Below are 20,539 nucleotides of genomic sequence, written 5' to 3' on the forward strand. Positions count from 1 at the left end.
AGGAAAGGCTGAGAGATATCGAAAAAAAAAATAAATTCATAGTCAATCACTTAATGTAACACCACCTTAAACATTGTATAACTCTCGTAAAGGTTTCCACATTATGCGATAACATCACATCACAAGGAGTTATTTAAATTAGGGATGCTGCAACATGACAACTGGTGCCACCGTTACATTTTGTTGGCATACCTGCAAATTTTACTCTGATCAATCTAATACCCCTGTCGCACGGGCACTCAAAAGTCTTTTGAGAACAGACTTCTCCCGAAAAATAGTTCCGCTCGCAAACACACGACAGGGAGCAATCTCTTTTTAAGAAGCGGTCTTTCTTGGAAGCGGCATTCGTCGATCTCTTTTGTGGCTGAAAAGGGGTAGCCTCGAAACCAGTGGGCCAGGGTTATTATGCCAGTGAAACCAGAGGATGGCAGATCACAACGCGAATGCAAATTCATGGACAAGCTCCTGCTCGGCGCCTTCAACGTCACGGTATATCTTTTTAGCGAATATACACTGAAGTGTGATGTCCTCCACCTAGGCGTAATACCTCGCAACGCACAGAGAAAATACGCACGCAGATTTCCGGATGGCGGTTATTTTTGGGAGAAGACAGAAGCAGAGTCGGTGTGCACGTATCGAGTGTCGTTCGGAAACGCACTTTGTGTCAGTCCACATCTCAAACCAATCGAAGACATGCAGCTACGCCAGCGTAAAGCAACGCGCCAAGGTAAGCACGCCAATAAGGTAAGCACGCCAATAATAAGCACGCGCATCCTCCCCGCGCACCGGGCTGCCTTCAACGACGACGGGCGTGTCGGCGTCGCGTCAACGAGCGGCGTATCGCGTGTTGCCCACACGCGCGCATTCCACAAATCGCGCCGGCATGCCGCCGCTGCTTATCAGCGGACCGCGTTCTGAGAGAGGCGCACTTGTGGGAACTGGGCTACCGATATATGCTGGGCCACTCGGGCTTGCGAGCGCTTGCGAGCGATTTTTAGGTATACACACGCATCACCAATGTGAGACGAAACAGTGTGTGCGGCAAATCAGTTTTGTGGAGGCCCGCGCGATTGAGGAAAGTTTGCGCAAAGAAAAATTGTCGTGCATGCTATACTGCAGCGCGAAGCTACGAAGGAAACCCGCATGGGCAGTTGAAGGAAAACTTGTCTTGGTACGGAGATCGAACCGGAGACCGAATCGCCTTTCCGTGGTTGTCTCTCTAGGCACGTATCCAGGTGGGGGGGGGGGGGGGCGTACCCCTCTCCCCTCCTCGCCCACACCACCACTCCTCACACACATTCCTAAAGTGCTGACAAATCAATCTATTCGGCAGTAAACATTTTGATGCCTTTCACATCGAGAGCTGTATATGACTAACACAGTTTTCTCGTCATCCGTCAACTGAAAAAAATAATGTGGGCCGATCCTGATGATAGTGCAAAAAATGGTCCAAGCTCAATGGCCCATACCCATGTGGGCTCGGGAACCTGTAACGCGCCCTTCGAAATTATCTTGATGGACCCACGTATGCGGAGAGCGCTCAATCCCTGCTTCACTTCTGCCGCGGGTGAGCCCGGTATTGCACTACCTTCGGGACGGGCCCACGTATGGAGAGTGCTTAATGCCTGCTTCACCTATGCCGGGCCGTGAGTCGGCCCGATATTTCCTACCGTCGGGCCGACCCGCGGTGGAGGTGAAGTAATTTGCTTTTCGTTCGACAGCTTTGACTGTCGTCAGCTCTCGCTTCCATTCCATCTTTACAGAGTGGAATGGTTGTCAATTTTTCACTCCTCCTTTTGGATGGCGCTAGTTATCGGCATCTGCGAAGGCCAGTTTTCTGATCGATTCGGTGCCCGCGTGATTAACTCGAGGTGAGTTCAGTTGTCACCATCTATTCAGCGATCACGCTCGTAGTCAGCTGGTACACGCCTAATGACTACGAACGAAATCCCTTTCCTGCTCGCTGGATCAGTCTAAACAAAGAAGGTTGAACTAAAGAAGCAACAGCAATGCGCGTGAGACGTACTGCGGTGGGCGCAGTACGTCTAGAACCGCAGCGTCCTGCACTCTACGCGGTTGTACGGGACTGGCGACCACGCGTCATTACGCAACGTACCAAATAGCAACACCGGTCGGTTTTGGCACTTAAATTGGTAGAGCAGTAAATGAGGGATCCAAAAGAACTGTGATTGTTCAGCAAACATATACATTTCTCTATAATTCTTCCAGGGCTAATTCAGAAAACGCTACTAGAAATCTTTAGAAATTTTTTACTTTCGCCTGTTTACTTGTTCCTGGCAGCGTTCTTCCTGCACTTCTGTCATGCGCGAGTCCATTTGATGAGATTATTTGTTTGCCAAGCAAAGGAGAGGTGTATCTCACAGGCGTACCTGTGAGGTACACCTTATTTCAATTCTCTTTTGCGGGTTTACGCGTCTTATGGCGAATGAGGGGCATTATTCACAATTGTACTAGTAAATCCCCCCTCATTTGCATAGAAAGAGTTACTTTGGGTTGCCCCCCCCCCCCCCCCCCCCGAAAAAAAAATCCTGGGTACGAGCCTGCTCTACGATATGAGCTAACGAGGAGGATAACAGACCGTAGCGGGAGGGTAAATTAACCGGCAACTCGAAGCGCAGGGAGGCTGAATATGGCAAAGACGTTTTGCGGAAGCCTGCGAGGTGGAGAAAAGGCCATGACAGGAAAAATCGTTTGTGGTTTCACGATACAGTCGGACGGATGACAATTTTCTCTTTCCCTCCATGCGTACGCTCAAGCTTGTTTCTTCTGTAGTAAAATCGAGCGAGAATATTAGGGGCAGCCGAGCCTCTCGACCTTTTTAACAACACTGTGAAGCAAACCGACAATGAAGCCAGTGGAAACAGCGGAGGTATTAAGGGTTAGGCTTAATTGATAGGCAGAACTAATGCGGAAAAGAGAAAAGAATTAGTGGACGAATGGACAACATGCCGTCGGTGGGAGCCACACCTACATCTCTCGCATTACGCGTGCTGTGGCTTTGACCATTTTGCTACCGCAGTCACCGCCATATCATTCACTTTCTCTGATTATTTTGTATGTGTGCAGGATTAGCCCAGATTATGATGCTTATTGGCAGCCCGTCTTAAACGGGGGGCCAAAAAATAGTCGCCAATAGCCTGCTTGACTTAATCAGGTTTTACAACACCTGTCGCCTTCCAGTCTTCTGCCTGTCTGATCTGGATGTCAATTTTCGTATTTAAAACCTCTATCGCCATATTGCAACTTTACGTACACTTGCAACGACCCCGGCTTTATTAATCTCTTAGCTGCTTTTTTTCATAAATACTCTAAACGTCTTTAACTTATCTCGACTGCTGACCACATAGTCATTACATCTTTGAATCTAAACGCTGCAGTGAGGTGGGCATTCCCTACATCTCTCGCTGGATGAACATCTTGGCTTTCCATTACAATGTGCCGAGTCGTATCTGTGCATTCTTTTGCAACACACGTATACCTCATCATGTGGCGCATACTTAATTTATTTAATGTCTCATTCTGCGGCGCATTTCTTAAGCTTAATCAGCCTCAGATGTATTAGTGAGCGTCATTTACGGCAGTGGCAGCGGAAATGATGCATGCGGATGAAATGTTTCACACCGGTGAATGACGCTGGCTAGTTAAATATAACAATTAAATAAGGCAGTTAATCACTACACTACACTTATCTTCACTTACTACACTTATCTGTCTTCATTGTCTTGTGCAATGTACGTATCTACAAATGCCGCAATGTTTCTTTAACATTGTGTACAAAACATGGCAGCCATGACGCATTTCCGGTTCCTGCAGTTGCTTCCGGCACATGAGGCCAGCAAAAGCATAACCTTCGTGATCTGTCTCTGTTGCTCAGATGAAGCCGTCGCCGGCGCGCGGATTTGGACACCACCTATTACATGCTACGTCGTAGATAGCTGCGCTGTTACCAAATTTCGCGAGCGTATATAGATACAGATAGCGTCTGCGTGCTGCCACATTATGATGTCGGATAAAACCGGTTTTTTGGAGTAAGGTGTGCGACTGGGCACTTAGGGGGCCCCTCAATAGGTCTGTGTGGTATCCTGTGTTGGCTTCTGGTTTCGGTTTTGGGTCGTTTACGTCAGGGCGCCACTCAGCGCCAAACGCTGTAAGTTGCCTCCTGTTTCCCCTCGCAGAATTAAAAATTCATTCTTTGTCTGGTCCCCAACTGAGGCAGTACGGCTCTTTCTTGCGGCGCTGTGCGCCCCGGCCGTTTAGGTCTCATGCCGTAAATCCTCCGTCCGGCCGCCCCGCCGGAGCTACAACAGTCTGTCCATATTGAGCTGACAAGTGTAGTGCATGCAGTGCACGCTAACGAATGTGTCTGATAAGTGTTACATCCAGACTCGCCGCGGAAAGAGCTTAAATTTCAATACAAACAGCGTTTACTCTTCTCCTCGCGGTCGCCGCGCGCTCCCAACAGGAGAGTCAGGGTATATCGCGCAGGTGCGCCTACGTACATGTCTGTGCTGTGACGTCACTCGTGGCGGCACGTGACTTCGAGAATTAATTAAGACAACATCAGTTATTTGTTTAATCTGACGCTTCAATAGACGAATTAAAATTTAGAGAAATAAAAAAAAACGTACAAACCGAATGTCTGCGTGTTTTCAATTGTACTTCGTACCGTAGCAAGAGAGATGTGCTCCCGTTTCGTCTGCGTGTCCCAACGTCGTGCAGTCGCGCGTTCAGAAAGCGACACTGTCGTTTTATACCGTGTTCCAGCTCCCCGATCAAGTCCTTTCGTCCTATCGCGCCTGCCTCGCTGCTCGGGACTGTGCACTGACTTATACCGCTAATCAGGTGTTCTTGTGCAGAGCGTGCAAAATCGTGCGCTGCGCGAAACGAGCCAAAAACAACAGCTCGCGCACGAGACCGTCACCGAAAGTGTGCAACTCAACAAAAACGCGAGAGAGGGAAGAAGAAAAGAAGGTAGGCACCATGGCGGGTACGTGACGCGATCCTTCAGCGCCTGTATGGGAGAAAGCAGGGAAGGAATTTCGGTTGCGGAGGCTAGAAGGAGCAAGCGGAGAGAGAGAGAGCAAATGATAAAGGAAAGGTAGGGAGGTTAACCAGGACTGAGCCCGGTTGTCTACCCTACACTGGGGAAAGGGAAAAGGGAACGGAAAGATTAAAAGAAGAAGAGAAAGTCTACTGGGTATTGTTTGAATCCCACCGATGGCAACGGTTGTTGTGGTCGCACCGCTGGTGCGATTGGTTGGGAACTCGGCGCTGACGCCCGTGGTTGTACCTGGGTCGCAAGCCCCAAGGGTAGCGTTGGCCTGGCGGCCTGGGGTACAACTGGAAGCATCCGAAGGTCCCGGCAAAGCATGAGTCGACTGGTAACAACAAAACAACTTGTTTATTTTAACATCGCAAAGAGTTGGCGGTCAGGTTGACCGAAGTAGAGAGACGGGAGAGCACTTTACTCAACAGAAGAAATCGGAGCCCTCCTTTTGGCGTCCGGGGGCAGCTGTTTTTATACTTTCGCAGTTGAGGGCAAGAAGGAACCCCTCAATAGACGAGCACGTGAATGTACAATGGGCTAAGGTGACGCACACTGTCGTAGCGCCGCCGGTCGGGCACACAGACTGGGAGGAGAAGGTAACTTCGGCTCTCGTAGCGCCTCTGGTCGGGCACAATGACTGGAAGGAGAAGGTAACTTCGGCTCTCGTAGCGCCTCTGGTCGGGCACAATGACTGGAAGGAGAAGGTAACCTCGGCTCTCGTAGCGCCTCTGGTCGGGCACAATGACTGGGAGGAGAAGGTGACCCCCTGCTGTCGCATCGCCGCCGGTCGGGCACAATGGCACATACACTCACACACGCACATGAAGACACGTGGCATCGGAACATGCCTGGAAACGCCTGGAAACGCCTGGAAACGCCTGGAAACGCCTGGCGGGGAGCGTAGCGGCGACGCCGAACGGGCCAAAATGTCTGCCGCTTTGTTGCAATCGCGCCGGCTAAACCGCGCGTCGTAGGCGAAACGTAACAGTATATCGTTCGGTCACTCAGTCCGGATCACAGACGCTGACTCAATCCAGTAGCCTTCAAATATCGCAGCAGAGCTTTTGTGGCCTTTTGTAGATGCGATATGCGAGGCCATGGTCCCAAGATCTTCTTCAAGGTGAACGGTGTTCTATCTAGCTGATTGAGAGCTGTGCAAAGGTCATTTCTTTCGTTTTGTTGGCGGTGACGCTTGCCTCCTGAAATCGTGGGCTAGCGGCACTTCAAGTAATTCGGTTATTTGCTATTAATGAAATAAATTGAAATTTTCCCGATGTCGAACACTCTTTAGAGGGCACGTGACAACTTCAAGCGCATAACCAAAATTTGCCATGTGGCCTGGTGAGGGGCCCTTTAAGCGACTCCCTCGTAGCTTTTGTCAGGCGTCGATTTCCTATCTGACTGGCACGAATAGAATTCCCTCGGCGCTATCTTCTATTTGTTCTCGTGTTGAATAATTCTCCTTCGTGGAACATTGCTTCGTGGGATGAACAAGAAAAATTAATGGCTTTAGAAAAAAATGTGGTCTTCCCTTTCCCACTCGCACAACGTGTGCACAGGTTCGCACCAGTATTGGTAACCTTTTTTTTTTTCATAAACGAAATCTGGAGGCCGCGGCTCTAAACACCACTTTAAGAAGGTTGCCTAATGTTCAGAATGAAGAATATCAGAACATTCTATTTTTTGTTTTAGTTGTTCTCAAACGTGTTCTTTATTACTTTAAAACTATAGCTTTAAATTACAACCTGGCCTGGTTCGTCGGTGGTCGGAATGCGAAAAGCTAAAGCAACCGCGGATATGCTAAAGCTACTATATTTCAAGATTCTAGGTTCCGTCTAGAAAAACAGTTTCGATGCATTGTGATGGCCTACTAAGACGCTATTCGATATGCCTTTAGAAGAGGCAGAGACCGTTGGAGGCCCTTATCCCTTTGGGATAATAGGGGGCGAGGCACTCAATTTAGCGAAGTCCCTTGAGAAATTTTACTATAAGGAAGTTAACTGGCAATTTATACCAGCAAAAAAAAAAAAGGAGAGCAGCCTATAGCCGCTAAGACTCCGAACAGGCACTACCGTTCCTGTGTCCTTGCTAGGTACTCGTGCAATGTGCCCCTTGTCCCGCTCCTCCCTTTGTTTAAAGTATTTATAACATTTTTTAAAAATATACGCCGTATAATATGGGAAAAAGCCCAGGTAACATCCGCAAGTTACACACGTTCCCGTGCTTTCTGCGCAATGTCTCTCTCAAAGGCCAACCGAAAACGGATAAGGTTGTAGCCGTGTTCATGCGCGTTGAAAGGTACGCAAATAAGTGTCTTTAGAACAGGTGCACGTTATTGGCAAGATGACACTGCGGGTCTTTTATTCACCAAACAAGTGCCGCCACCACCAGCCACTGGGGCTGCGATGAAGATAAATACTTAAGCAAGAGGTGCACTCCTGCTTCATCACTCGTCCGAGTGTTACACATGCGGATCTTCAAGGCCAAGCTTGGTGTTGTTCGTTCTGCCGGGTTCAAGCGCGACCGCGCCTTATCATCGCAGCACGGCCAACGCAGTTAAACATTTGCCGATCTGGCACAACGACACAAGCTTTCTGGAGCTCTCTGAGGGCATCCACCGGTAATTGCCGCCTACGTACCCCGGGCCCTTTGTTGCGGCTGCAAGTGCCAGCTAGCCACTCCCGCAGGAATAGGAACACTGTTCTACCGCCTTTGGCTCGGTGTGGCATTTACGAACGCGTACTCTTTTCGTCTTGCATTCACTGATACCCCAACACACTATACTCGCGGTTCTGAAAAAAGAAAAAAAACAGTGAAAATGCTTTCGAACACACGTTGTGCACTTGCACGCAGTACAACGTCCAGCGCGTCTCTTTACAGACTGCACTAAGCCGACTATACTCCAGAAGAACATTTCGTGAAACAAAAATTCTTGGACCCTGGCTACATACGTCGATGGCTCAGAAAGCCATTTGTGAGCTGCTGCATCTTTCGAGGAACACAGCTAGGTCTCGGCGACCGTTCGTAGCCCTGCTATGCGTCGTAGGGCGTGCGCGCACTGGTCACTCTCGAGCAAACAGGACGTTCCCCTGGCTGACCTCCCTGCCTCCATTTATCCTTGGCCTTTCTTTCTCGCTCTTACCTAGCGATAAGCGATCGAACGTATCATCCCAGATCTGAATCGCGTGCTTCCAATGTTGCTTCTTCTTTTACCTTGACTGTGTGTGGCGACGCTGCCGTCAGCTGTGGCAAGCTTCAACGCAAGGTGCCTATACGCTGGCTCATGCGGTGATGTTGAATGTGTGGTGAAAAATCGTAAGCGAATGCATTGCAAAAATTTGATTTATTTTGATTTCCCTCAAGGAAAGACGGCGTAGACACTTGTCTTTATATGTTTGGAAGATCTCGGCAGTTCACAATAGATAAGCCCGTTAAGCGGGGCTGGTACGGAACGCTACCAATCGCACCTTTCTTTTTTATTTTGTGGCGTAGCGTACACACCGCAGACATAATGGCAGGCTGCGGGTTCCGTTGCCAAGAGATGTCGCCTCGGTACCTTGAATCAGCTTGTCTTGATGTTAGCAAACTGAATCGACTTGTCCTGATGATGTAATTGATTTACACTAGCCACGTATTAGCGCAAGTTTCGCAAGTCACCGCAATACTGCAGTGGTTACGTTTCTTTCGGTCTCTGTTGGAAAGATGACGCTATGACCACTACCTGCCTGGCATTTCTGGCAGTTTGTTAAGCTTTATAGAAAAGTTCAGATGTTCGAAGTGAATACGATAGCCGAAGCTGTTGTTGTCCGTCTCTTACATTTTTCTTTTCGCTAGCGTATCTCACAATAACGGCAAGACATAATCACATAAAATTTGACACAGTCTTATGTCATGGCTAAACTTAAAACCACGTGTTTATTTGATCTCAATCAATGAACATGAAAAGGTGCTAGAGTGCAAGGAATTCGGCACGCGAAGCCGAACAAGGAAGGACGAGAAACCAGCATACTAGGTTTTTTACATTCCTGTTCCGCTCCAAAAGCCAGAGTGCCAGACTGCCGACTAAATGACGAAAAAATTCACCAACGATTACGATACTCCCTAATGCGAAATTTGAGTGCAGCTGTGCACGTGTTTTCATTTCGCGATACATTAGCTGGCATGGACAATCTGTCTCGTGCGGCACATTGCAAACGGATCGAAGTGTGGCGCGACTGCCTTCGCTAATCGGGAGATCGCGAGATGCAGCGTCTGGGTGACGCGTGGGCGCGAGTCACAGCAGCCGCCGCAGACAGACCTCCGCTCATGCAGTGCTTTGTTTCCGTATTTGGCATCGGTCGACGCGCTCGCCGCATGCCATCGGTGAAGAGACGACGGCGCGCTATTCTGGCGCTATCTTGTAGCGGTCGTCTCCGCAGAGCCCGTTTTGCATGGCACTACGCGTTTCTTCTCACGCTTTCGCCATACCCTCGTCCGCGGCTTTCTGCCTCGTGATTCCGCTGCAGCATCCTTATCCGCTTTCGTCATCGCGCTTTCTTCCCTATAGTCGTCTTTCATCCCGCGCGGCGCTCCGCGTTCGCTCTTTCATCCTTCGCTATGCTCGTTCGCTCGGTTACGCCGAGGGACAACGCCCACGCGAAATGCAGGAGCAGGCACCTAAGAGCTGCGCTTTAAAGCTAGTTCCACCGGTGCCTTCATGTGAATAATGAAGGCTTCCTTATATTTAGTAAGGCGTAAATATGACAGAAAGCGTGGTAAAGGACAAGTGAATCCAGCCAACGACGAATACCTCTTCTATACTTTCGTATATACAGATCGTTGTAGTCCACCATGATACATGTGTCCATGTAGGCTTATGTTTATTTGAAAAAGAAAAAACTGCTTGTATGCTAATTCCATATATTCCCATCAGTTAATACAACTATGTAAGGGTTATTATGCTGGGTTAAATGTGATATAGAATTACAAAAATGATGCATATGCTATCTTTTAAATAAGAAGCGCTATGTTTCAACACGAAACAAACAGGTGCTAAAGCGCAACGGCAACGGTTCAATAACAGTTTCTTTGTCCTCTGTATCGCAGTGTGACGCGGGAGACCACTGAGGAAGGGGGCCCGACTGTAGCCTGCGCAGGAGGTGCTACGCCGGTCGCGTTATCTAATCAGCGAGCCGTTGCGAAGGTAAGAGATAAGGACAGAATGGGAGGCTGACGTTCCCGTCGCTTCTTCACACTGCAGGCATACGTGCACTCCGTACGTATCTGTCGCACCTCTACGCGGACATCTTTTGTTTGACTTATATTTTTTTACGATGCGGCAGGTGACCGTTCGCCCAGATGAGCCCAGTTCGCGCCCAGCGCTGGAGAGCGGCTGGATTACCGTCGCCGTCTGATTTACGCGGCGTCACAGAGGTCGCCTACGATATCCGGCCATGGCGACAAACAAACAGGTGAGTGCTTGTATGCCGCGTCTTCAAGCGGAGGGATTATATCCGAGCATAACACGAAGAGCGCTGTGTGTGTGTGTGTGTCTCTTTATTATGTCCTGTGTTTTAGAACTGCGCTCGTTTTGTTTCCAGACGTGCCGTGCCCACCAGCCTAAGTCATAATCCTCGTGAAACACGCCCGCGTTTTTTTTTCGTCTTGCAGCCCGCTGTAGACACGCTACGACGACGGTAGAAAGTGAAGTGAGGGGCGAGGTTAGTCGTCTGTTCTCCGCCATACACAAATATTTAGAGGGCAGGTGTTTCTTCAGAGGCTCGGGACCGAGGGTGCAGTGAGGATCGAGTCGCTGTTGGCAAAACAGAAATTGGGAGACGAGAGTCGCCGCTAGGACTGTTTGGTTCGAAAACTTGAAAATAGAAGCTCCGAGGCGCGTAAACGCAGAGGGGGCGCATTAATGGCTTATGTTGGACACTCCGAGTGCGTACGACTCTATGCTGCACCTTTGTTGCCGCTTTTATCGTTCGGCTTAAGCTCGTTCGGCTTAAGCCGAAACGGGGCGACTTAAACACGAGGAGACGAGAGAAACTTACGCCACAGGATCAGCCGTGGCTTACAACTCTATGCGAGTGAGTAGTAACCCCTTTTGTGGGTGACTTTTGTTTGTCACCGTGGTTTATGTGGCACTGTTATTGCTTTTTTTATGGAAATCACTGCTGATTTTTTTTAATTTGTGAAGATCACTGTCTGACGTATAGAGACGTGCGTGTTTCACATCTGCATGGGGCTCAGTAATAGGTTTCATCACCCAAATGTCGCGAGTGATCGTGAGTCGTGTTCTAACGCGAAAAGCAGCGAAGTTCATTGATTTCCATTGTTGGCGTCATGCATGGTTGGGTCGTTCAGATGGATAACGCAAATAGTACTGGAATCTGTACATAGTCCTGCAGTATTTGCAGTGACACGAATATCAATGTACCACGTATCAGTGTACCATCATGATGCTGGCGACAGTTTATAGTGACTACTAATTAGAGTTTCGTTTGAAAACGTCTTTATTATGTTTAACTACTTTATAGATGTTTCAGTAAAAAATTGACGTGGACTGGTTGCTGAGAACCGAACAGGGCCCAAAGCTGGTCTCTTACAATACTTGAAGAATCCCTTTATTTTCATTGTTTGTGTGCGCCAGTCGAGTCAGTGCACATTATCAGGATAAAAAAAAAATATCGGTAATCTGTCGACATCCATATAAGGCGCCGTCGAATACGGCGAGGTGAAGCCACTATCATGTTGGACGTTTGCGCAATGGGCCTGAAATCGTCGCTAGCGTGGCTGCGGAGAGCGCGATAAGCATCCACCTCAATGCCTACGAAGTAGAGTGCATTGTTTGCGCTCACTCAGTGCCTGAGATGGACTCGTGGAATTGCAGGAAATTCCGGTGTGAAATGGTATCTCTTACGCAATTTTGAGAGAATGAGCTTGCACTCAGATTGTGAATGGCCGTATTACTCATCTAGTTTGCCTCAGCGGGATACTCCAATTAGTTCAGTGCTAACTGTATGCTGCCTAGTCCGTAACGTGAGCTATGCTGATCGTTTCATTTCCCGCAGTTCCCATCTCGGTTCGCCACGCTGCCCGCCATGCAAACATACGTAGTTTTTTTTTATCTCTACACTGTTGTTCTATGTGTATTTAGAGTCGAATTCACGGCCTTGACGTTTGCGATTGTCATTGTCCCATTCCTGAGATCGTACGTTTGGGAAGTGATATTCGGTTGTGTATTGTGTGTTCACTCTCATGACTCTTATCATTGTGCCTCATTACGTCACCGGGCTGCGGCATGAGCGAAGCGTATTGCTCACTCCTCGGTTTTGTTTTCTGGACATCGCCTGGTATAGTGACTCATGTTTTTTTATGCAAACAAATTTCCGCGCGGCATACGCCAGCATCTAAATGTACGTGTTCAGCCTCAGGCCGAAAACTGTGGCAGTGACCTACAGAAATTCAATTCATAATCCATCGTGTATAACTGTCAATTTCATTTGTCGGCATTTTGGGGGATGTTTGAACTTTTTTCAGTTTAGTTCTGATTCGCGAAAAGCAGACCTACAGCAGGCGGTTACACAAGTATGGTGAATGGCCCTGCAAAGATGGTACACACGAACGCCAAATACTCAATTTGCTACGCAGCCACTTATGCTTTCTCGATTTGTAATTGGAAGACAAACACTAGTACAGGACTTGTAAGGCACACAAGCCCAAGTTATCGATATTCTTGTCAGTGTGTATTTGGTTCGCGTCGACAAAAACATACAAATAATTTGTTTTTTAGACAAGAGAGAACAAAAAGAAATTCCTGCGAGACGTACCGCAATTATAATTCGTCAAGGGGGTAATTCGAAGAAGCACATATTCAGGACAAAATAAATTTAATCGCATGATTGGCTATATAGGTTTAATAAATAATTAATTATGAAAAAAGAATCTATTGCGCGCCAATTCAAGCAAATATAACATGGAAGATTTTGCTCACTTCCACGTGTTTGTAGAAAGCTTAAGAAAGGAATTGTGTACACGCTATATGGTCCATTTTAAATGGCTCGCGCACGAACTTAAATTTCCTCTTGGCTTTATATAACTATCTAAGCGATGGTGTAGAGGCACTAAATTCCAGTTCAATATCTGTTAGCAATAATGCACAAGCGTTCTTTTCGAAATGCGACACATGTCTCGCATTTTCCTGATGCTCTTGCCATTAGATTTCGCTGCATTAGATTTGTCTCCTTAGAATGGCGCACGTTTGCAGCTCGAACAATGGGCGGCGATGTTTCCCGATACCTGTTGTAGTTGATTGAGGTACTGCCTGTGTGTTCACGTGCTCGTCACATCATCCTCCAAAATGCGACCCAGATTTGCGGACTCAAAGCTACAAAAAAAAAAAAAAAGAGAAAGACGTGTGCACGTACTCGCCGATAGTGCTGTCACATACAGAAACGTAACTTAAGGAACCACACTTATCGGATGCGAAACTTCTTCCTGCAGTCGTTATCGTGCTTGTCGCTGTATTCGTTGTCGTTATCGTGGGGTCGGCTACGACCGTTCTAAGTACGGCATGATGGGTGCTCTCGTAATCGCCATATGCACGCCGGTTTCTTTTTTTTAGGCTGTGGGTCGGTCCAGACTCAACTGAACGCTTGAATTATAAGTTCCGCTACTTAGCAGCGTTTCACGCCGATGAATCTGGGTTGTTTCTGTTGCCATGTGATTATTCTGCATCCCTAATTGTATTCGTACCAGCTCGCGTCTTGCTTTACATCGAGATGCCACAGAACGGTTTATCACGCACCTCGCATATCTTTCTAGACATGTGTTTGCTTAGTGAGGTAGACGTCTTTGCATTACCTGTACATATACTTTTCTGGAGTTAAAAATGTCATAAGCGCGGATTTTAGAAAAATCCCGCTACAGCATATAGCCTGATTCCACCCGCTCAGGTGGTAGTATTTCGAGGTCTTTTTTTTTAAATAATCAAATATTCAGCTAATTGACTTTGGTCACAAGCTACAAGTCTTCAATTTCAGTGGGTATGCACTCATAGATTTTCCACATACCCGGACCCTTGAGTGCAGCACTAGTTCCCAAATATGCCTCCCCGAAATGTGTGCAGAGAGAATATTACATTGACATTGATGCCGCATGCTGCTTCTTCCCTCCATACGGTAGGATTTCCGGTGAGACAACATTTTAAAAGCTACTGTTCGGGCCCATTGAAGGTTGCGGACGGATAATGCTAAGCTGTTCTTCTCTGGACTTTAAGCAATAAACGCAGTCCTAGCTGCGATTAACGTAAACACAAGAATTGCACGTCCCACAAGTTGAGGAGTTAATCAGCGAATTTTTCGTAGTTTCCGGTTGCCGTTCTTTCACAAATATACTACCTGCATGTTGAAGCAACTGCAGCTGAAGCAGCGGCATTCAGCATCGTCCACAGGGGACCTAATTATAGCCGCGACCAACAACAACAACAACAACAACAACAACAACAACAACAACAACAACAACAACAACAACAACAACAACAACAACAACAACAACAACAACAACAACAACAACAACAACAACAACAACAACAACAACAACAACAACAACAACAACAACAAATTATGCTTACTGAGTGTGTATGTTGTAATGCAAGTTAATGCTATACAGCTAATGCGATGCCAGAAATTCTCATTTTATTGCACATTGTTATTATTAATTACTATTTTTTTCTTTGCGCCACTCTCATTCTGTTTTTCTCTCCCCAATTCCCTTTCCCACGCAGAGCAGCATGCCAGCGATCTATACGCCGGTTGAAATATCTGTCTTTCATTAACGAGTTCTCTCTCTCTCTCTCTCATTATTTTCATCTAATGTAACGGCTAATAACATGCGATGTTTGTTCATGAAACCAGAATGGGTAAAACATTTTATGTCATGCAACGTTTAGGTTTATGCACGACACAGTTCAGAACCTATGCCCAAATGCGCAGTGTGAACACCTCTGCAGCGGTCTCACGAGGGCAAATGTGTTTTTGGATTTTTTTTTTTGTGAGGGATGAGTGATGATGACAAGTGTATGCATGAAGTATGACACGTGCATAAGTACATGCAAGCTTCTATACCTCTCGTGCCGCAGTAACCGAGAGCAATTATGGGGTGTTCGTCAATAATGGGCACATACCCAGCGACCCAAGTACGCGGTAGGCCAAATACGGGAAGCATAAGTAGTTCAAGGAAGCCGTTGAATATGATGCGCTGCTCTATTAAGAAGTTTCTGCTTTAGACATACATACAATCATGCAGTATACGTGCAGGTCTTGTGCATGATTTATTGGTTATGCAGACAACAATGCTCTCACTGGTGCGACTATGTTGGTGAAAAATCACTACTAAGCTGCTAATGCAGCCGGTTTGCTTGAACTAACATTCTGTCAGCTTATAACGTTTGTAAAGATGTCCACAAGATTGCCCGATAAGATACCGACCGAAAAACGTGAAACTGTGCTAGGCAAAGAGAAGGCCGCTTTTCAGAAAAAAATGAAAGAAAAAGCTATAATGAGATGAATAATTTTTGGTAGTTGGGGTGGGGAGAGAGTGCAATATTCTCTCGTGGGAATTCTCGCAAACTTCTTGCACTTCAGTATCTTAAGCTGGCGGGCGAACGAGACAGCTGCTGAAAGGGTACTGAGAACGATTTCATTTACCTTAAATGAAAGACAGGCCGGACAGTCCGCCATTGGAACATGAACCTGGCAACGTTTAACGCTAGAACGTTATCTAGTGAGGCGAGCCTAGCAGTGCTATTGGAGGAATTAGAGCGCAGTAAATGGTATATAATAGGGCTCAGTGAAGTTAGGAGGCCGAAAGAAGCATATACAGTGCTAAAAAGCGGGCACGTCCTGTGCTACCGGGGCTTAGCGGAGAGACGAGAACTAGGAGTCGGATTCCTGATTGTTAAAAATATAGCTGGTAACATACAGGAATTCTATAGCATTAACGAGAGGGTGGCAGGTCTTGTTGTGAAACTTAATAAGAGGTACAAAATGAAGGTTGTACAGGTCTAGGCCCCTACATCCAGTCATGATGACCACGAAGTCGAAAGCTTCTATGAAGACGTGGAATCGGCGATGGGTAGAGTGAAAACAAAATACACTATACTAATGGGCGACTTTAATGCCAAGGTAGGCAAGAAGCAGGCTGGAGAGAAGGCAGTGGGGGAATATGGCATAGGCACTAGGAATAGCAGGGGAGAGTTATTAGTAGAGTTTGCGGAACAGAATAATATGCGGATAATGAATACCTTCTTCCACAAGCGGGATAGCCGAAAGTGGACGTGGATGAGCCCGAACGGCGAGACTAGAAATGAAATAGACTTCATACTCTGCGCTAATCCTGGCATCTTACAAGATGTGGACGTGCTCAGCAAGGTGCGCTGCAGTGACCATAGGATGGTAAGAACTTGAATTAGCCTAGATCTGAGGAGGGAATGGAAGAAACTGGTACATATGAAGCCGATCAATGAGTTAGTGGTAAGAGGAAAAATAGAGGAATTCCAGATCAAGCTACAGAACAGGTATTCGGTTTTAACTCAGGAAGAGGACCTTAGTTTTGAAGCAATGAACGACAATCTTGTGGGCATCATTAAGGAATGTGCAATAGAAGTCGGTGGTAACTCCATTAGACAGGATACCAGTAAGCTATCGCAGGAGACAAAAGATCTGATCAAGAAACGCCAATGTATGAAAGCCTCTAACCCTACAGCTAGAATAGAACTGGCAGAACTTTCGAAGTTAATCAGCAAGCGTAAGACAGATGACATAAGGAAGTATAATATGGATAGAGTTGAAGATGCTCTCAGGAACAGGGGACGCCTAAAAGCAGTGAAGAAATTAGGAATTGGCAAGAATCAGATGTATGCGTTAAGAGATCAAAGCCGGCAATATCATTACTAATATGGATGAGATAGTTCAAGTGGCTGAGGAGTTCTATAAAGATTTATACAGTACCAGTGGCACCCACGACGATAATGGAATAGAAAATAGTCTAGAGGAATTCGAAATCCCACAGGTAACGTCGCAAGAAGTAACGAAAGCCTTGGGAGATATGCAAAGGGGGAAGGCAGCTGGGGAGGATCAGGTAACAGCAGATTTGTTGAAGGATGGTGGACAGAGTGTTCTAGAGAAACTGGCCACCCTGTATACGCAATGCCTCATGAACTCGAGCGTACCGGAATCTTGGAAGAACGCTAACATAATCCTAATCCATAAGAAAGGGGACGCCAAAGACTTGAAAAATTATAGACCGATCAGCTTACTGTCAGTTGCCTACAAAGTATTTACTAAGGTAATGGCAAATAGAATCAGGAACACCTTAGACTTCTGTCAAGCAAAGGACCAGGAAGGATTCCGTAAAGGCTACTCAACAATAGACCATATTCACACTATCAATCAGGTGATAGAGAAATGTGCAGAATATAACCAACCCTTATATATAGCTTTCATTGATTACGAGAAAGCGTTTGATTCTGTCGAAACCTCAGCAGTCATGGAGGCATTACGGAACCGGGGTGTAGACGAGCCGTATGTAAAAATACTAAAAGATATCTATAGCGGCTCCACAGCCACTGTAGTCCTGCATAAAGAAAGCAACAAAATCCCAATAAAGAAAGGCGTCAGGCAGGGAGATACGGTCTCTCCAATGCTATTCACAGCGTGTTTACAGGAGGTATTCAGAGACCTGGATTGGGAAGAATTGGGGATGAAAGTTAATGAAGAATACCTTAGTAACTTGCGATTCGCTGATGATATTGCCTTGCTTAGTAACTCAGGGGACCGATTGCAATGCATGTTGACTGACCTGGAGAGGCAAAGCAGAAGAGTGGGTCTAAAAATTAATTTGCAGAAAACTAAAGTAATGTTTAACAGTCTCGGAAGAGAACAGCAATTTACAATAGGTAGCGAGGCACTGGAAGTGGTAAGGGAGTACATCTACTTAGGGCACGTAGTGACGGCGGATCCGGATCATGAGACGGAAATAATCAGAAGAATAAGAATGGGCTGGGGGCGTTTGGCAGGCATTTTCAGATCATGAATAGCAGGTTGTCATTATTCCTCAAGAGAAAAGTGTATAATAGCTGTGTCTTACCCGTACTCACCTACGGGGCAGAAACCTGGAGGCTTACGAAAAGGGTTCTACTCAAATTGAGGACGACGCAACGACCTATGGAAAGAAGAATGATAGGTGTAACGTTAAGGGATAAGAAAAGAGCAGATTGGGTGAGGGAGCAAACGGGAGTTAATGACATCTTAGTTGAAATCAAGAAAAAGAAATGGGGGCATGGGCAGGACATGTAATGAGGAGGGAAGATAACCGATGGTCATTAAGGGTTACTGACTGGATTCCAAGGGAAGGGAAGCGTAGCCGGGGGCGGCAGAAAGTTAGGTGGGCGGATGAGATTAAGAAGTTTGCAGGGACGACATGGCCACAATTAGTACATGACCGGGGTTGTTGGAGAAGTATGGGAGAGGCCTTTGCCCTGCAGTGGGCGTAACCAGGCTGATGATGATGAAGGTCACGGAAATCTAAACTATACAAAAAAAAACGGTGGCAAATTTCAGAGCGCAGTAAATAATTTAACATGGTAGCTTTCGTATAACCAGCATTGGTTTCGTTTCCCAGGAGGCTACTAAAGTGTGACGCCCTTTTTTCCGGTGTTCAGAGGTCGCGGACCTTTACTTAAACCAAAGGTACTCGAAAATATCGACAGTACCCTTACAAAACCGCTAAAGGCAGTGAAGAAACGCATCAAGCGACGGCTCCGTTATCGGGCTGTGTAGACAAATCGCGAGCCCGGATCGTGTCATTGACTTTGCCGGTGGGGGTTCATCTTAGAGTTGTCTGTGTGCTCGCGCCTGTGATTCAAGTGGCTCATCATTAAAAAATAAGAGAACAACAAAAGTACGGACTCTGAAACGCGCAGCGGGACGACAGCATAGGAGCAGCCTTCTGTTTTGATAGGGCCAAAGCCCGCTGCTGCTAGGTTCATCGGAGGGTCATATCTGAAAGGCAGCGGACATCCGGCCCATTGTAACTCTTCGTTGCACGAAGTGTTTATATGAGTAGAGGGGTTCAAAGGGACGGAAAGGTGTTACGCCGTTGACTTTAGATAGCTTTATAAATACGTGCTTTTGAGCGAAAATGTTTATGCAATGTTAGTCAGAAATGGACCGCGACAAAGCGTGACAGAAAGAAACAGGATCACCAAGCCTGTTAAAAAAACAAAAACAAATACCAAACATTCTCGCATGTTTCCGTATCCCTATGTCATACGGGTCGGAACATAAAAAATTGTGTGTTCCCATACAAATTGGTATGGTCACATTTATTTACCATGTTGTCATGGTAAGGAGATTATGGGTGTTTTTCAGTATGAAGCGTTTGCAGCCGATTGCTGGCGAAATAACTCTAATGCGGGGAGAGTGACAAAGGTGCTATGGGATATGTGCAGACTGCGTCACAGATGTTTGTATTATGTGGCAGTTATGGGAGATTATCAGTTCTTCAGCTGTTTGTTGCATCTATGAGTACGTTTTAGTGAAATGCAGTAACACTATTCACCTCAGTCATAGGGCAGGTGACGCTGACAAAAAAAAGCTCCACTTTTTTTCCTGGACCACAATGACGTCAGAAACAGTTCTGAAGGGCGTCCAGTGCAGTTATTCTGAGTGTAATGATGAGGTAGGCAATTATAATGTCGAAACGATTGAGTAAGCAGTAAAATGGCCGCTGCATGAAATCAGTAAGAAGAAAACTTGGCATAGGACAGGGTAAGATGTGTGCAGGGAAAGATAAGCAGGGCAATGTCATCAGCAATTTCGATGATTAAGCAAAAGCAGCGGAGGAATTCTGTACTAACCTGTGCAGTACTTAGAGCAGCCACGCTATCTTCATTGGAAGTAGTGATGAACAGGATACAGAAGCTCCTTATATGACTAGCGATGAAGTTAGAAGAGCCTTGCAAGACATGATCCGGGGGAAAGTTGCAAAAGAAGGAGGTGTAACAGTCGATTCAACCGAAGATGTAGCAAATATTATGCTTGAAAAGCTGCGGCATTTTATACTCAATGCCTCACGACTTCAAGTGTACCAGAGAGCTGGAAGAAAGCAAGAATTAAATTAATTCATAAGAAGGGAGGCGTTAGGAAATTGAACAAAGATAGGCTCATTAGCTCGCTGGCAGTATTGTATAAAATATTAGCCAATAACTTCTAATAGGATCAGGGCAACACCACTTCAATCAGCCAAGAGAACAGGCTGGCTTCAGGAAGGAATATTCTACAATGGATCCCGTTAGTGTCCTCAATAAGATAACTTAGCAATCTGCAGAGCACAATCAATCTCTCTATATGGCTTTCATTGGTTGTTAACATGGATTTGATTCAGTAAATATACCAGCAGACATAGAGGCATTGAGTAATCAAGGAG

At 46.5% G+C, this 20,539-nt stretch overlaps 1 protein-coding gene across 3 annotated transcripts in view; it reads left to right on the forward strand.

Moving 5' to 3' along the window:
• Window positions 1–20,539, forward strand: part of LOC142584853 (neprilysin-1-like) — a 103,781-nt gene that overhangs the window by 59,389 nt on the left and 23,853 nt on the right. For all 3 annotated transcript variants that reach the window (XM_075695158.1, XM_075695156.1, XM_075695157.1), the window contains exons 2-3: window positions 10,154–10,250; window positions 10,390–10,518. In XM_075695158.1, coding sequence (XP_075551273.1) covers window positions 10,501–10,518 — 18 coding nt within the window. In that variant the 5' untranslated portion in view covers window positions 10,154–10,250; window positions 10,390–10,500. The remainder of the gene's footprint in view (window positions 1–10,153; window positions 10,251–10,389; window positions 10,519–20,539) is intronic.

This window comes from Dermacentor variabilis, chromosome 6 (genome assembly GCF_050947875.1).
Source record: "Dermacentor variabilis isolate Ectoservices chromosome 6, ASM5094787v1, whole genome shotgun sequence".
Classification (NCBI taxonomy): Eukaryota; Metazoa; Arthropoda; class Arachnida; order Ixodida; family Ixodidae; genus Dermacentor; species Dermacentor variabilis.